This window comes from Lynx canadensis, chromosome C1 (assembly GCF_007474595.2).
Source record: "Lynx canadensis isolate LIC74 chromosome C1, mLynCan4.pri.v2, whole genome shotgun sequence".
Lineage (NCBI taxonomy): Eukaryota > Metazoa > Chordata > Mammalia > Carnivora > Felidae > Lynx > Lynx canadensis.
In genome coordinates, this window is record NC_044310.1 from 128506063 (window position 1) to 128523991 (window position 17929).

The 17929-nt window shown below is 39.2% G+C and overlaps 1 protein-coding gene across 1 annotated transcript in view; it reads left to right on the forward strand.

The window, feature by feature from the left end:
* Positions 1 to 17929, forward strand: part of THSD7B (thrombospondin type 1 domain containing 7B) — a 744220-nt gene that overhangs the window by 699935 nt on the left and 26356 nt on the right. The window contains 3 exon segments of the mRNA XM_030327713.1: positions 1528 to 1669; positions 3676 to 3791; positions 5948 to 6065. Of these exon segments, the coding sequence (XP_030183573.1) occupies positions 1528 to 1669; positions 3676 to 3791; positions 5948 to 6065 (376 nt within the window).

The following is a 17929-nucleotide window of genomic DNA, read 5'->3' on the forward strand; positions in this document are numbered from 1 at the left end:
TCAGTCAGTTAAGTATCTGACTTTGGCTCAGGTCATGATCTCATAGCTTGTGAATCAGAGCCCTGCATCGGGCTCTGTGTTGACAGCTCAGAGCCTGGAGCCTGCTTCGGATTCTGTGTTTCCCTCTCTCTCTCCCCTCCCTCCCCCCGCCCACTCGTGCTCTGTCTCTCAAAAATAAACCTTAAAAAAAATTAAAAATCAGTAAAAATAAAATTTTGTATCATTTTTCTGCATATTTCAGTGTAATCCAACCTTATCATTTTGATTAATACCCAAGATTCAGTTTACAGGTTGTGTTCTTGCTATAATATCTGAAAAAGTAAAAGGAATAAAAATAATTAAAACATCCAATATAGAAATGATGATTTGGTAACCTTAATTCAGAGACTTTTATTTCTCTTGTGGTTTAGGCATCTATGTGCCTCTTCAGATTTGGGGGTTTGAATTGTGTCGTTGTGACCATATTTAATGGTATTTATTGAACAAGATTTTTAGAGATTGATATGGGAAGTAGAAACCATAACGTATCATGGCTTCAAGCAGTTTATAAAGAAAGGAAGGAGCCAAGGGAATAAAGAAATCATGGCATTATTATAAGGACAAGTGTAGTATAGAAGTATATGTGTATGTACATATGTTCAGAAACAAATCCTATAGAGTAATTCCTGAGCATGGGGGGAAATTTGCTCAGGGAGGAGGAAAATAATTTATCTTTATTGAAAGAGTATCAATGATGAAGCCTTGATTAGTGTTCTGAAGGGAAAGGATAGGATTTTAGACAGTTGAAAGATGATTCCAGTAGGTGGAACTTGAAGGTTCACAATGGCTAGAAAAGTTGGATGAAATGTGGCAGGCGGGTTTACTGACTCAAGGGCATTATATGACTTGAGGCTGTAAGAGGACCCATGGGCAAAGTGATATTCGCAGGAGGTCACATTTTTACATTCATTTTGTTTAAAGGGCAATATGATGTGTAATGGCTCATCCCCTGTGGATCAGACAGCCTCCCAAATATGAGGGAAGTTCTGGTGTATTGGCAATCTTGATTTTATAATTCTCTGTATATACCTGTTCCAGGGTCTTAACAATTAATTTCTCATTAAGATTTTCTGCATGGTTATTTCTGTTGGGCTATCTGAGGTCAGGGGGACATTGTCTTCCTTTTCTCATCCATGGAAACATTCAAGAATGCATTTTATCTCTTGCTATGTGGCAGGCTATTTGAGAGTACAGAGTGTGTTTAATTGAAGAAAATAGTCTCTATGTGCCTAATTCCACGTGGAAGACAGAAATGTAGCCTTCACCATAACCTAGAAAAGGAGTTGTCAGGTGCAAAAAAACAAACAAAATACCAATTTATAGTGAATTACAAAATAGTTTTATTTTCTCAGTATTATATTTAACACTCTCAGTTGTCTCTTCCCTGTAGTTGTTACACAAGTGCTTACACGTACACAGATAACCATACATGATTTGCCACCTAACTATGGGTCCATTCTAACTCTGTCTGCTCTTTGATTTTCACAGTCCTGTGATCCCCACTCAACACAGAGAAGAACCCGCCACCTGCTAAGGCCCTCACTGAATTCAAGGTCATGTGCTGAAGACTCTCAAGTGCGGCCTTGCCTCCTCAATGAAAATTGCTTCCAGTTCCAGTACAATCTAACAGGTACGGTTGAAACCCACAGCCATTCTATTTTCCCTGAACATTGACTAATGGGAGAATTGTGTGTGTGTGCGCGTGTGTGTGCGCACGTGTGTGTGTGTGTCTTAATTCTTGGGATTCAGGACTGACAGTAGAATGTGAGAGTGTATTGCACGCAAGGCCGAGGCTTTGATGTTTCCAGTGTCCCTTCACAGAAAGAAATGCCCGCACTTGGCATGTAGCTTCAGCAAGGCCACCTGGAATCTCCAAATTCCGAGATGCTTCAAAAGACTTGGCAAAGTTTCAGAAAAGAGCTGAATTAAGCCATGATAACCACAATAACAAAAATACACAGCAGGGGATAATTTACCACTTAGGGAAGAACGTAGTCATGCTGTCATAGAATTTAGCTCTTTCATGGCCTTTTTTATTTCAAGAAATTCAAGCTTGTGGTGTACTTGCTCAATGGGTCTCAATAGGATAAATTGTAGTCCTGAGTGGACAGGGATACTTTAGAGGCACTGGGAATCCCTCTGCCTCATTTTTCAGCCACTGCTCAGGATTCTCCTGTGTCTCATACCACAGACTGTTTAGTTACATTGATTTGCTGCCTGCCATTCCCAAAAGGAGCAGACATGCAAAATGCCACAAAATGTGGAACCATGTTAAGTCTCGGCACTGAATTCAGTACTGACAGCCAAACCACCACAGGCCTGCCGAGGCAAAGTAATAGTCTCTTCTGAAACAAATTCCCCACTGAGGTCACGGTGGCACTATGATATTTCTCACATAGAAAACTTCATAATGAATTCTGGGGGGTGGGGTGGGGCAGTCTGATTGTCTTTATTGGTGAAAGATGACTTAATGTATTTGCCCTCTTTCTTTAGTTAAAGGTGCTTCAGATCCTTGATTTTTATAGTAATTTTTCAGAAATAAGTGAAATTTGCTTTACTAGAAGAGAGAGCATGTCTTTAAAATACTGATTTTACTATGCATTGGTTTACTATTCCCGTTAAACTCATACGTAGGTCATTTATCAAATACGGGAAGTGTCCTTAAAGAGGTTCTTGATGTATATCATCAAAGACCATACTTTCTAATCACACCAAAAGTAAGAGTTGGTTTTTGTTTTTGTTTTTGTTTCTTTAAGAATCAGATTAATTATGGCATAATTCATTCAGACTCCCAGTTGTCTAGTTTGCAATGCAATATCCAGATCTTTAAAACCTTCTCTCCTGAGGGCACCTGGGTGGCTCAGTTGGTTGAGCATCTGACTTCGGCTTAGGTCATGATCTCACAGTTTGTGGGTTCGAGCCCTGCATTGGGTTCTGTGCTTACAGCTCAGTGCCTGGAGCTTGCTTCGGATTCTGTGTCTCCCCCTCTCTCTGCCCCTCCGCTGCTCACACTCTGCCTCTCTCTCTCAAAAGTAATTAAAAAAAAATTAAATAAATGAATGAATGAATAAATAAAACCTTCTCTCCTGAGACAATAATTTGAAAAGAATTAGATTTTCTGTAACATTCATGTAGTTCTGAGGTACCTCTCTTTCCTTTCTCAGGCAAGTGTCCTAAGACACTTAAGCTCCACTGTACCAACTTTACCAAATGGTTTAGATGACTGGATTTGTTCCTTGAAAATAGTTTCGGGTTACATTAAGCAATAGCATCATCTCTGGGTTCCTTTTCTATCAGTTATCCCCCAGCAAACAGATGATTCGAAACTAGTTTTCTTTTACCATCCTTGTTGGTGTCTTTCCTTTCCTCTTCAGCACAACAGTGACACGGTCTCCAACACACCATCTGTCTTTTTACTTTTAGAAAGCAAACTTAGGAAGGTAACTCACTTTGATTTGGTTGTTAACTTGTTTTGCAGTAAAAGAATTGCATGGTGCTTTTTGAAGCCACCTGGAAGTTATTTTGGGATTATGTATATGCTATCCTGCCTCACCAATGCAAATAATCAAAGGTTTGTTGTATTTTGCTCACATGACCATAATTCTGAAACTCAGTGTGGTGATCCTATACCTGTAGAGTGGAGCACATGCCAGCTGAATGAAAATGCCACCTGCGGACAAGGTATCAGGACCCGCCTTCTGAGCTGTGTACGCAGCGATGGCAAGCCAGTTGGCGTGGACCAGTGTGAGCAGGTAATTGGTTTGTATTTGTATCTCACGCTAGGGACTTTGGCTTTTTTGTTGGTTTTGGTTTGTTTTGTTGTTGTTTTTTGTTTGTTTGTTAGTAATATTAGTCTACCGTCTTGACACTCGGTATAAATGACAAACTCTGATTCCTTCTTGCCAAACTAGGGCTCAGTTGTAACTGGTGTAGCACAGTTATACCTCACTAGTTTGAACTTAGTCAAAATGATCAGGAAAGGTTATTTTGCACTGAGGAAATGGGTTGATTAAACAATTATTTGTATTACTTCCAGAACTTATATAGATGTACATGCTAACAAACTATTCATATCAGGTGACTATAATATTTAGATATGATTCTGTATTAGGCAGGTGATTAATTCGCATGTATGATAAACACTGTGCCTTGCACATAAGACGAACACTGACACTTGCTATTAGAATATACTCCTAATTTGCTTAGCAAAGCCTTGCTAGATAAATAGCACAGTTGTACTTTTCTTCTCAATCTAAGTTAAAATGCCTCCCTACAAAGTGCCAGTTAGTGAGTTCTGAATTTTTGTAATGTTACTGTTCCTTTTTTTCCTGTGATGAACTGTATAGTTTGGACAAACGCTGTAGTCAAAGCTGTTCCAAGTAAGTTGCATTTCCTCCCCAACGTCAAAGTGAAAATCACTATGGGGACAGTTTAATAGAAATAAGAATGACCATATGCTGTCACACTAGAAGAATCACCAACATAGTTTTTAGAATTGAAAATTCCAAACTTTGGAAATTGAAAACACAGGGTCAGTGAACTCATATTTCCACAGAAGCTTCCCTCACAAATTGGCTAATGAAAATTGGTACCATTTCTCCTAAGATAGGTGGAGTCCACAAGTGAAATTAGAATCAAAACCAAACTTTGCTCACCTGTCCTGACTTAAGTATTATCCTATCAAGTATTAAAACATGTCTCTCTTAACTAACAGTATAGCCATAGACACACAACCACTTTGAGACCAGGCCATCTGATGAACATCCCATTTGGTGAAACTGTAAAACTGGCCAATATGGGGTAAAGTTCTGTCCACCATGTGTCAGCGATTTATTTTCACATTTCATTGAATCTGCCTCTGTAGAAGTCTGCAGGAAAAATAAATGGCCAATCTGCAGCAACTCCAAATAAGTTGAAAATGTTACATTTGGTATGTGTAATAATTTTTTTCTTTTGATACAAAGTAAGATATGAACTATTCATTAATAGAAAAATCAGTTTCCAAATACCGTAAGTTAAACAAATATTTAAAGAATATTAAAGAAGTCCCAAACTATTAACCTATCTGGAATATCCATACATCTCAAATGGATCATAGATCCTATATGGTAATTTCTCTTTTGCCCATGCAGCACGTAATTATGCTAAAATCATTAATTTTAATTTGGTGTGGACATTGCTAACATTTAACATGTGTTCAATGCCAGAGTTTTCCTAAATAAGCACATGGTGTATGATTTCTGTAGTGGAATTTTTCATTATTCTTTCAGTGTTTCTTAGATGATTTATTCTCTCACTAAGATCTCTTCTAGCTTGGCCATTACAAAAAGCAATAGATTTTGCCTAGATGCTGGTTTCAGAGACGACAAGAGAGAAATAAACCAAAGCACCGACTTTTCCCATGATTAAGAGTATGGTTATGTTTTCAACCTAATTGATCTTTTTAATGAGCATAGTTGTTGATTTTGTTTTTATCCTTATTATTTTTTTAGCCTAGATAGCTGTTAATTTTGAGCTCTCTATGTGCTGTTGACCCATCCAGAAGTGCAAGGTACCTGAATTTAAAACTGAGGCATCCTCCTGATTCTGTGTTTGCTAAGCAAGGACAGATTTCTGTGGCATCTAACTGCCTACTCTCCCAGAACACTAATTGCAGGTCTATTCTAGAGTTGTGGATCTCATAAAAATAAATTTGGGCCAATATATTTCTCATTTGTGATGTAAGGACAACCATTTTCTGTGACTCCCACCAATTTCTATAAGAGAGGATATTTTTCCCTACAAAGATGTAGAAAGATTATTATTGTAGCATAAAGGGCATAGAATAGTCTTTCCCATGAAAGGATAGTGATTTATTTTGACAGTGATATGATTCTTCAATAAAATCATACTTTATTTCCATCTACAGCGTAACTTGGAGAAGCCCCAGAGAATGAGCATTCACTGCCTGGTGGAATGTGTAGTCAACTGTCAGCTCTCAGGATGGACAGCTTGGACAGAATGTTCAAAGACTTGTGGCCATGGAGGTACTTGGTTTCCCTATGTTTGTTTCCAGTAAACAGTTTGGCTTTTAAAAAAATTTTTTAAATGTTTTTATTTTTGAGAGAGAGAGCACGAGTAGGGGAGGGACAGAGAGAGGGAGACACAGAATCTGAAGCAGGCTCTAGACTCTGAGCTGTCAGCACAGAGCCTGATACCAGGCTCTAACCCATGAACTGCAAGATCATGACCTGAGCCAAAGTTGATGCTCAACCCACTGAGCCACCCAGGCACACCCAGACAGTTTTGTTTTTAAATGTCTTTCTGGGGTTGCCTGGGTGGCTCAATCAGTTAAGCGTCTGACTCTTAATTTCGGCTCAGGTCATGATCTCATGGTTTGTGAGATTGAGCCCTGCATCGGGCTCTACACTGACAGTGTGGAGCCTGCTTGGGATTGTCTCTCTGCATCTCTGTCTGCATATCTCTCCCCCCCCCCACTCTCAAAACAAATAAAAAAACTTAAAAAAAAGGAAAAAAAATAAATGCCTTTCTGTACGCCATAAATTGACAAATGATCATAAGGCATGTTGACCAGTTGGAGGCAACATGAGCCTGACCCAGAGGGGAAGAGATATAGAACTTGGTCTTGTATGAGTCCTTTACTTCTAGGCAGAGGTTGCAAAACTGACTTGGTAACAGTGGCAGACACCAGACAAGCTGCTAGACCAGTGGGACAGTGTTCGTTCAGAAGGTCATAAGCTCAGCCAACCCAAAATAATGTTGGCCTCCCTGGTTTTTGGAAGAAATATGTACTATGTAAGTATAGCTGACTCCTGTGTTGGGCAAACCCCCAAATCACAATCGCTTAATATCCTGACTGGAGACTAATTTGCCACTCACATAAAAGGAGGTGTTGCTTGCACTTTAAAAAGTCAATCAAGGACACAGGTTGATGGAGAATCTACCACTTTAATACAACCAATATTAGCCGAATGGTGCCATCCAGTTGGCTCTGTGCAGGTTTTTATGAGCCAGTTTGGAAGTAGCACACATCCTTCCATCATCTATATTATACAAAATTTAGTCCCATGTTCCCAGTTCAGCGCAAGATGGTTGAGCAGCAAATGTATTCTCTAGATGGCCAGTTATTCTTAGCAACAGTGTTACGCTATAGAGAAAAAGGAGTATTACATCTGTGGTGAACAGATAGAAATCATGACCACAAGTTCCCAGGATGCCAATGAGCAAATGATATGCAATGGCAAGGATTGAAGGGCAACTGATACTCAGGAGCTAGACAAATAGCTATATAGAGGGCACACCAACACTGGGCCAAAGTAGGGACCAAGACATTGTCCATGGAAGAGAGCACAACAAGAGCATAATGGGAAAGCACAGACCTGTGGTTTAGGATAGGACTCTGGTCCTGAAAAAGAATTTTAATTTCTTTAATTTCAGAAAATTAGACTAGGGTCCTAGGGAAAAATCTTGTTGTATGATTAGGCACTAAGCAGAGGAGATGAAGGGAAGAATTGCAAGTTGCAGGAATCATGGAATCAAGATGGGAGGAGGGTACACCAAGACCTGCATCTGACTGTCAAACAGAAATACTTGGGAACAGATTCCTAGAAGTTCTGTGACTGGCCCACTGGCAGTAGTACATAGGCTAATTTCTGAGCTACTCTGAAATGAGTGTGCTGGCGTTGCCGATAATTCTCTGCCTCAGTTGGGATTGTCTGAGTAACTGGCAGGGTGCAGCCTGGAAAAGGGGCTCATCTGTGAACTGAGCTGTCAGATTTTGGAGAGGGTAGAGCAAAAAACAGTAGCTGGGATTTGTATTAGGAAAATGTGACTAAGGAAATTGAAAACTACTTCTGCAAAGAGCATCACTCACAATGAAAACGTGGGAGTCCAAATGCCCAATAATAACATGCCATTTTCCACACAGTTGAGAGCCTGTAAAGAACCTCAGGAAAGCAAATGGCAAATCTTAAAACCAAGATTTCAGTGACTGACCTGCTTTTCCTCAAATATTCTGATCAGCTGCATGGTGTAGTTTCCAACTGGGCATCCACTTGAAAGTTGGGTAAATCTAGGTTCAAATTGCAGCTCTTTAGGCAGATTACTTAATCTTTCTGAATCTCAGCTTCTTTATAAAATGGAATTTATGCACGCTGGAGATGTTTTTGGTTTGAGAATTAAATGATATGAAGTATATGAACACCTAACACAGTAGTTGACACATAATAGGTGTTTATTTTATGTTAATTTTTGTCTCCATCTTCTTAGCTGCCAAGAGTAGAGAGGGTCATCGGAAACTACTTAGGATCTTTTAAGGATTATCGTATAGACTTAGTCACTCTGTCTCCCAATCTCATTTCTCATCCTTTCACCCCATTCAAAATCACATTATGGTCACAGCATAAGTGTATTTTAAAATTGCAAATTTGTGGGGTGCCTGGGCGGCTCAGTCTGTTGAGTGTCCAACTTCAGCTCAGGTCATGATCTCATAGTTCATGGGTTCTAGCCCCATGTCAGGTTCTGTGCTGACAGCTTGGAGCCTGGAGCCTGCTTCAGATTCTGTGTCTCCCCCTCTGTCTCTGCCCCTTCCCTGCTCATGCTCTGTCTCTCTTTCAAAAATAAATAAATATTAAAAATTTTTTTTTTAATTGCAAATTTGAGGGATGCCTGCATGACTCAGTTCCTTAAGCAGCTGACTCTTGATTTAGGCTCAGGTCATGATCTCAAGGGTTGTGAGATCAAGCCCCACATCAGACTTTGCAATGGGTGTGGAATCTGCTCCTGGGGTGCCTGAGTGGCTCAGTCAGTTAAGTGTCCAACTTCGGCTCAGGTCATGATCTCGTAGTCTGTGAGTTCGAGTCCGGCATCGGGCTCTGTGCTAAAAGCTCAGAGCCCGGAGCCTGCTTCAGATTCTGTATCTCCCTTTCTCTGCCCCTCCCCCACTCACATGGGTGGGTGGGTCGGTGTGTGTGCATGCGTACACTTTCTCTCCCTCAAAAAATGCAAATTTCAACAATTGTTTTCCTATTGACTTAAGAGTAATTTATTCATTAAACAAATACCCATGTGCCAGTTCTGGTTCACTGTGCTGGGGATTGCAGCACTGGGGGGAGGTAGATACTTGCCCTCTTCTCATGGAGTTTACAATGCAACTGAGCAACAAGAGACAGTAAACAAGCAAATAGGTAATATTGTATGTTGATGAGTTCGCTGAAGACATACAAATGAGAGATGTTTTTCACATTAATGATGTATTTAGAACAACTGGTTGCTCCTCTGTCCAGCAGTGACTCAGCCTGGTTATTCTACAGCTATAAACACTGCAGTCTTGTCCTCATGGGTCTCTGGGAGGTGTGACTCTTAATGGTGGTAAAGGGTAGCATGGAAAAGTAGAGAAAGGATGAGGTCCTATATTGCAAGCATGGTCCACAAAGACCTGTGGGATCTCACCTGTGCCTGCCTCTCTAGTCCCATCACCGTCCACTGGTGCATAGGCTCTCTATGCTCTAATACAGTATATTTCAGTCACATCCCTGAGTGTGGAGCATCTTACCATCACTGCACTACTGCCTCCTACTACTCTTAACTTGCATGCGTCAAATCACTTGCAATGTCTGCACATCTGAGGGGCCAAACGCTGTTTGGGTTCTTCATGTGTGAATCCCCTCAGTTCCTATGAGCACAATACGTGGCACATCGGAGGAATTTCAGTTAATATCTGTCATTGCCCAGGTGGCTCTGGATCATAGAAGAAAGCTGGAAGTGGAAGAGCCTGCAGACTGGATCACAAGCCCAAAGGCAGCCAACCCCTGCCAGTGGCTGGTTTCCTGGCCCTCTAACTAAATGCATATGTCTTAGGTACATTACCTTAGAACGTATTCAATGCAAAGGAATCAGATCCGTTCATTATTATTTTTGTCTGGCAGTCCTAATTCTGCCACTGTACCAAGTCAGGGAAACATGACAGATCTCCGTGTCGTGCTAATATACTACCTTGACAAATAAGACCCCTATTTGTAAGTTTAGCATTAAAGTATTACTTTAATTTTTCAAGCAGTTCTGTTAGTGTTGTGGACTCCCCAGACCCTGGTTGTCTATTAGGAAGACAAAAACAAACAAATGAAAAAACATTTCCAAATCTGAATCCCACTATTGGAGAATTCTAGGCTATTAGAGTTTGAACTTAAATTCACCTTTTCTAAGCCAGAGAATAATAAACAAAGAGAAACAATCAAAGGTTTCCTAAGGAAATAATTGTCTGAACTAAGGTACCAGTGGGATTAGGGAAGGAATGTTAACTACTTGGGAGAAATCAACTTGCATAAAGCACTTGGAAGTCATCTAAATAGTATCCATTGATATTCAATATAGCACTGGTTACAAATCACCACTAGGTAGTTTCTAAAACTCCATTAGCATGACTTCTTGGAAATCCTTTCTTGACCTTTAGATGTCTTGATCTCCTGAATTGTCAGATGTAATAATACCTTTAAAAAAATTATTCCATAATCCTGATACCTGTCAAACCCTCCAGTGATCTAAATATGAATGTATTCCATTGTTCCTTTATGTATTCAACAAGGATTTGTAAAGTTTATACCTATTATCCTGGCACTTAACAGCGTCCTCTTTCATTGTCAACAGTGACAATGTGAAAAATAAATTATATGGTGACCATGCTATTTAGATGTCTGTTCTTGAAGGCAGGACTGTAGAAGTGTATTCCTATGATTTACGTATATACTCACTGGATGCTTTCTGAGCTTCAGGCATTCTCCCAAAAGCTGAAGCTACACTGTGTATGGGACACATAAGATCCCAGGCAAAGACCCCTGACATTCAAAGTCCCACTGAATCCAGTGAAAAATTGGATGGTGATAACAAGACACACAGCAAGTAAACAAGGAAATAAACACAAAAATAACAGATGGTCAGGATGAAACCAATGATGAAATCAAAACAGATCATGTGATGGAGAATAAGTAGAACAAGTGTTTTGCAAGGGAGTGAGGGATGAGGGAAGAAAGGCCACTGAAGAGCCAATATCTATGTCAAAATTGAATGACAAGGTGCCATAGCTCTTATAACTGGTATTTTCTTTAGTAGGCTGCTCTTCAATTTCACAAGCATTTTTTGACTACCTGTTATATTCCAGCCTCGATGTCAGGACCCACAAACAAAAACCTAAAAATAAGCATTTCTCTAATTTGTGCCTGATTTCAATCTTAAAAAAATAAAAAAAAATAAACTGAACAGTACCAAGACTAGGATACATGGCCCTTGAATTTTTAAGCACCCACCCTCAGGATGGTGCTGAGACTGCCTTTGTGGTTGCATTATACCCCTCAGCCCCCAAACTTCTCCCTGATTCCACTTAGGGCACCACTGTTCCCTGATCATCACCCACCCCTGCCACAAGCAGAGAGTAAGTGTTTCCAAAATGAGAGAATCGTGTATTTAGATCATGCCTTGATCCTCGCACAGCACAGCCTAAGAGCAATAAGCAATAAGCTCTTCTGGAGCTGAAGAGGTTGGAAACTGTCATTGAAAAGCATCTGTGCCTTGTCTCTTCTGAGACAGCACACAAGTAGCTGTCTTTTGTTAGCCTCTTTCCTTTTTTCCTACTGGTGGTGGCAATGGGGCACAAGTCACGAGAGGAGATAGTTTATTTAGTCACATTAAAGTGGGCAAGCAAGTTGCATGGGAGTCTGACTCCAGCACCTGTGGCTCTCGGCTGACTGCTTTATCAGAAGTTCACACAGTTGTCTCACTTTCTGAATTCGCTGGCTGCCAGGCAAATGCTGGTGTGCTAGATGTCCTAGATGCTTCCCCGTGAGCCACACTTCGCTGTCAAACCGGCAGAACTACATTGATCTGGGGAGAGATTTTCAAATGAGCTCTTTCTCTCTTTTCCAAGTGTCTGGATTATCTCTTTAATGTACACCTGATGCTTGGCATATACTTTCTAATTGTGTTAAAGATTTCAAGGTCAGAACAGTTCGAATCCAATTTATTTCACCTTAGACAGAGACTGATTCTAAGCTTCCACTAAGGGATCTTTTTAGGTAGATTTCAAAGATCAAAGCTTGTAATAGAATAGCTTAATATTTGGATTAGTCATGTTCTTTGTTGAATTTTCATCAGTTCAGTGGAATGTAGAACTCCCTAAATTTAGCATTTCATGAATTATTTAACTGATAACATTCTAAGAGTATTATTAATCTCAAACTGATTTTTTCCTATTTCATATGTTTAATTCAATGTATATGAGTTTATATTTTCTATTTTATGCAATCCAGCCTGACTTTGTATCTCCCAAATGGCATATAATTTTTCTGTCAACTCTTCCCTATAATGAAAAAATAATAATTTTGTGTTAACTCCAAAGTACCACAACTTTGTGATTTCCAGCATTTTTTTTCTTTTAAGCAAAGGTAAGCTGGTAACCTTCATTTTTAGTATCTGTATAATATGTGATCAGTGTGGTATCCTTGAGCAGACACAGTCCAATTGCTATAACAATTGAAAATTATATCAAATAATTAGTTCCTATGACAAGAGAATAATAAGCTAAATTATAAAATTATAGAATGGGGAAAACCAAAGACCAGACAAGAAACCAGAAGATCTAGGTTTTCCAGTTGGGTCTTCTAATGTCAAGTCAGAGGACTTTGAACTAGTCTTTGCATAACTCATACTATTTGTCTGTAAATGGATGAAATGTTAGAACATTTCATTTTTAACATGTATTGTTCAGTGGCACAATTACTGGAGCCAGGAGTGTTTTGGTAACTTTTACAACAGTACTGTAAAGGACAGGTATAACTTTACAGGTGAGGTGATAAGCAGTTAAATAATCTGCTCAAGGTCATGCAGCTTGTTATGGAGGAAAGATTTGAACCCATGTTCAGGTGTCTCCAAAGCCCCATTTTGCCCCTTTGCCTCTGACACCGTACTTGTAAATGTTCACGTTGTGTATATGGCCCTGTGTTGGGTGCTATATCACTTTATAAAAATTCTCCTAATATATACATATATTTAAAAATAAGCAGAGGAAATGGATCTCAGATTAGAACACAAAGGGCAGGGGCACCTGGGTGGCTCAGTTGCTTAAGCGTCTGACTTTGGCTCAGGTCATGATCTCACAGTCTGTGGGTTTGAGCCACACGTTGGGCTCTGTTCTGACAGCTGAGAGCCTGAAGCCTGCTTCGGATTCTGTGTCTCCCCTGCTCATGCTCTGTCTCTCTGTCTCTCAAAAATAAATGAACATTAAAAAAAATTTTTAAAGAACACAAAGGGGCAGTAAGGGCTTTAAGAAGTCCCTCTGAATTTTCAGCCTCGTAAATATTTACTGGTTTCATAATCAACATTGTTGCATATTATCTGGTTTGTCTAATTGGAATATAGCTGCAGGGAGCTAATATTACTGACAGGAAATGTGTGACTCTAACAGACAGAGTAGCTGCAGGATGGCTAAAATCACTCTCTCTGCCCTTCTCTTCTTGTGTCACATGGGGAACTTCTTATTGGGGTATTTCTGCTGTATGTAAGTTCTTACAGTGGTCCATCAAATTTTGTTAGCTTTTAATGGGACTGAAATGTGATTATTGAGAGTAGAACTAAAGATAGATGGCTAGAATGCATTAACAGAGAAGTCTGGAGCTCTTTATTGGCAAGCAATACCAAAGGTGCCTAATCTTCTATTCTTGGAAAGCCTACTGCAATCCATGATACCATGGTCTTCTCTTGATCTCTAAACCTGTGGTTCTGGCTTAGCATACCTCACTCTAAGATAGATGGTCATGGCTTGGACTAGTCTGCTTTACTGTGAAAATCTTCTGGAATCTTTATCTTACCTAAGTTGAGCGTTCTCTAGGATGACAGGTACATGGGTGCCTGAAGCAATTTCCAGATAGGCCAAGCAATCCCTCTGTAGGGGAAACCCTTGCACCATAGCTCTGAATGCAGAACTGTTTATCTTCCATTTATAACAATGCCAAACATAGGCCGAAGATCAGTCTTTAAGTTTCAGATGGGGACCAACATTTTTACTCATGTTGTTATATTAGAAAATAACACTGATCCTTTGGGTGCCTGGGTGGCCCAGTTGGTTAAGCATCCAGCTTCAGCTCAGATCATGATCTCACAGCTTGTGAGTTTGAGCCCCACGTCGGGCTCTATGCTCACAGCTCAGAGCCTGGAGTCTGCTTTGGATTCTGTGTCTCCCTGTCTCTCTGCTCCTCTTCTGCTGTCTCTGTCTCTGTCTCTCGCAAAAGTAAGTAAACATTAAAAAAGTTTTAAAAAATAAAGAACCTTGACCCCAAATCCATGTCCACCAGAGTGTATATTTAAAACAATATTTACACTTAAATGTGGATAAAAAAATCTAAGCAATATTTTTTTTAACTTTTTAAGTAAACTTCACACCACCTGTGGGGCTTGAACTCACATCCCTGACATCAGGAATCATATGCATTACCAAATGAGCCAACCATATGCCTCTAAGTGATATTTGTTAAGAGAATTAAGTAGTAGATGGCAGTATAAAGAGCCCTATGAAATCAACTGAACATTTTAGACAATGTAGTAAGTTTCCACTGCTTTCAGAAATTTAGTGACAAGTACTCAAAAGCAAATAAAGAGCTATCAGAGTGGAAGGTGTTAATACTATAATTTTAATTACTTTTCACTAAAGGAAAATATGAAATGTAGGAACGCAGGTAGCACATTTATTGTAGAGGGTAGGCCTAAGTACACATCTCAGACTTGTCTAAGTGTCCTAACAATTACACTGTAGCATCTGACACCTGATTTGGACCAGATGACATCCTGGGAAAGCACATGCTTTTGGAATAAAATAGACCTTTGTTCCAATCCTGCTAGCTGCGTGATTTTGAAGAAAAAAAAAAAGTTTTGTATATATATATCTTCTCCGAGCTTCAACTTATGAACTGAGAGTATTAATAATTGTGTCTGAAACAGAGTCTGAGATCGGGATTCTTGTTGAAGTGATTTATTTGAGGGTAGTGGGGAGAACAGTTGTTCTCAGGGCAATGGGAGCAAAGCAAGCAGAATAAGAGAGAAGAATGAAGCAAGAATATTCTATATCATCTCTGTATCAAAGAAGATTGTATTCACTTATGTAATTTAGTCCCTCCCTCCATAATAAAGGATACTTTTGTAATGACAGAAGGTGTTATACAATAAATTATCTTAGCCAGAGACATACGTGATTACTATTAATAGATTGGCATGACCAGCTGTTAATGAGGTTTTTTGGTATCCCCTTTCTTCTTTTTCATCTATTTTGTCATCTGCTAGAATTAGCCACTACTAACCTTAGGTAGCAAGCACCAAAACCTTAAGAATAAATCCATAGGAGGAAATACTTAAAAATGGAAACATTGTACTCAGTACCCTAATTGTTGGGTGCATATCAGAAAGGATGACCATCAACTTGAGATTGGCGACATTGAGCCCCATCCATGGTCAGACCCTTGTAGTTACTTGTCAGCTCTGGAAGACCAACCTTGCCAACAATTGTGCATATGCCTTGAAAAGTCAAATCCTATTCAAAAGAAATAATTCCATGGTGGAAATCAAACCACTCTTAATATTCAAATAACATGGCATATGCACAAAGTGACTTTATCTACCACTAATACTGTATTTACACATCTACAGTGCATCAGGGTTTATGGGCATGTTCATATGAATTGTTCATATGAATTGCTCATATACTCTAATGAACTATTTAAGGTTAAATAGGTATGTTCTTTATTGCTCTATTATTCTTATATTTCCTTTTCTACTTTCCCCTACATACATACTTTGCACTGTTTGCGTCATATTCAAACTGTCCAGAGCTGCTACCAAAACCATAATTTTCAGTTAGTCCAATGACTATGTATCAGGGATACAGAAGAACTGTTGTTTAAAGCATGCCACTGTAAAGGTACATGGTGGCTGACTCCTCGTATCTGAAAGTATGGTCAGAGAACCATTGCATTTGACTCCATTTCCTTTTATGAATATAGAAATTGAGAAATATTTGAATAGTTTTGAGAGCTTTTTACTGCTTTAATTTTCCACATCCACTTTGTCAGTGGGGCCTCAGAGTAAACTCTGAAGACTGCTGAGTTCAATGGGAGTGTAATCTGGTCTCATATGCTTTAAATCTATATGTAGATTCCAATATAGGCCTCTGCGTGTGTGTGTGTGTGTGTGTGTGTGTGCGTGTGTGCGCGTGTGCACATGTGTGTGTTACAACTCATATGCCTCCCTGTTTGCTTTTTTTTTCTGGAGTTCTTACCATGTAATTCATTTTCCTTTATTGCAAGTAATTATTGCCAATTTAAGTGTAGGCCCAATCTCACTGTTGCTCTTAATGAGTTCCCAAAATTCCTCAAGGGAGGAGAGGAAAAGGCTTAGAGAGAATTCCTAGCAAACTTACCCTACTGTAATTTGGGTTTTTATTAAATTGAAAACATATTTTATAAGGCAGCGCTTTTCTCTCTTTTATAGCTTGAAGAGTAGATGAATAGAGAGTCCATTTCTATTTCTACATCTCCTTGGTACTGCTCATGAAGCATCCTGTCTATAGTTACTATTGAATTCAGGTTCCAAATAGATTCCAAGTCCCATGTCTAATACTATTTAAGAACATAAACCCAAACAAGAGGAGTGCAACAGAGTGTCCAAGAAAATTGCCCCATTTTCAGATTTGAAGCATCAAGATATGCACAGTAGCGACCTTCACTCTTACTGTGAGGGCAGAAGGAATCCAAGCTAGAGTGGAAGCGGTTTAGTGAGTTGGGACCAGGCTGAATCATTAGTAGGAGTTTCATAGTTATATGCATTTCATATCATAATCCCCATAGAATACAGGTAGAAGCAGCCAGGGCCAATTCTAGGAATGGATATGAAATAGGGGTTGTTAAAACAGATGGTTAAAAAAAGAAGTTTCAACAACCACCTACTCTATTTTTGATACATTGTTAAGGTGGCTTATATGATATTTTTTGATTGATAGAACCAACATGAGATGACTCTAAGGAATCTTCATCATCTCAGTATTTTTCACCTGAATCAGCATAATTGTGAGTTCTGAAGGAAGCCGGTCCCTTTATAATATCAAAATATTCATGAACGAACTGACCATTTATTTATGAAGCCATCCTCCAACCAATGACCTTTCTCCACTGATACATGTTGTGTCACTGCATCAGAGTATTCGTTGGTCAGTCTCTAGCTGAAAACAGAGTATGTAGCCAGAACAAAGGGATACAAAATGCAATAGTCCGTACACCAAAGATAAACTGGAGTTCTTGAGAAAATTGGTGAAAAGTGAGGTGAAAGCCAAAGATTATGATGATCAAACTGCAAAAGCCAGTCATGAAACAATGCACCTTTTATAGGGTAATCACCACATTATATAAGAAGTATCAGTAGCTGATTTATCATTTGTCCTCATAATGATTGCAGGGTCGCCATCGTCATCTACACGGTAGTTGACAGTAGATCAAATAAAACTACTTGCATACTTTTCAGTTCCAGAAAAAGTCCCATTTAGACTTTTATTATTTATTAAAAATAATTTGATTCCTATTTAAACAGATGCATTTTTAAGTGGCATTTTCCTCAGCATGAGTTATCCTCAGATAATAAGGACTTTTTGTATATTTTACAGAAGAGGAAATTCATGCTCAGAGGAGTTAAAATACTTCCATGCGCTCACATCATTTACAAGCTGTTAATTTGAGAGAACTGTTTCCAACTGGAGAATTTTGATGCCAAGTCCAGGTTTCTTTTCACCATACATCCACTATTTTAAAATTCTCTTTCTCTTATATACTATATCACATCGTAACTTTAAACATCTTTAATTTGG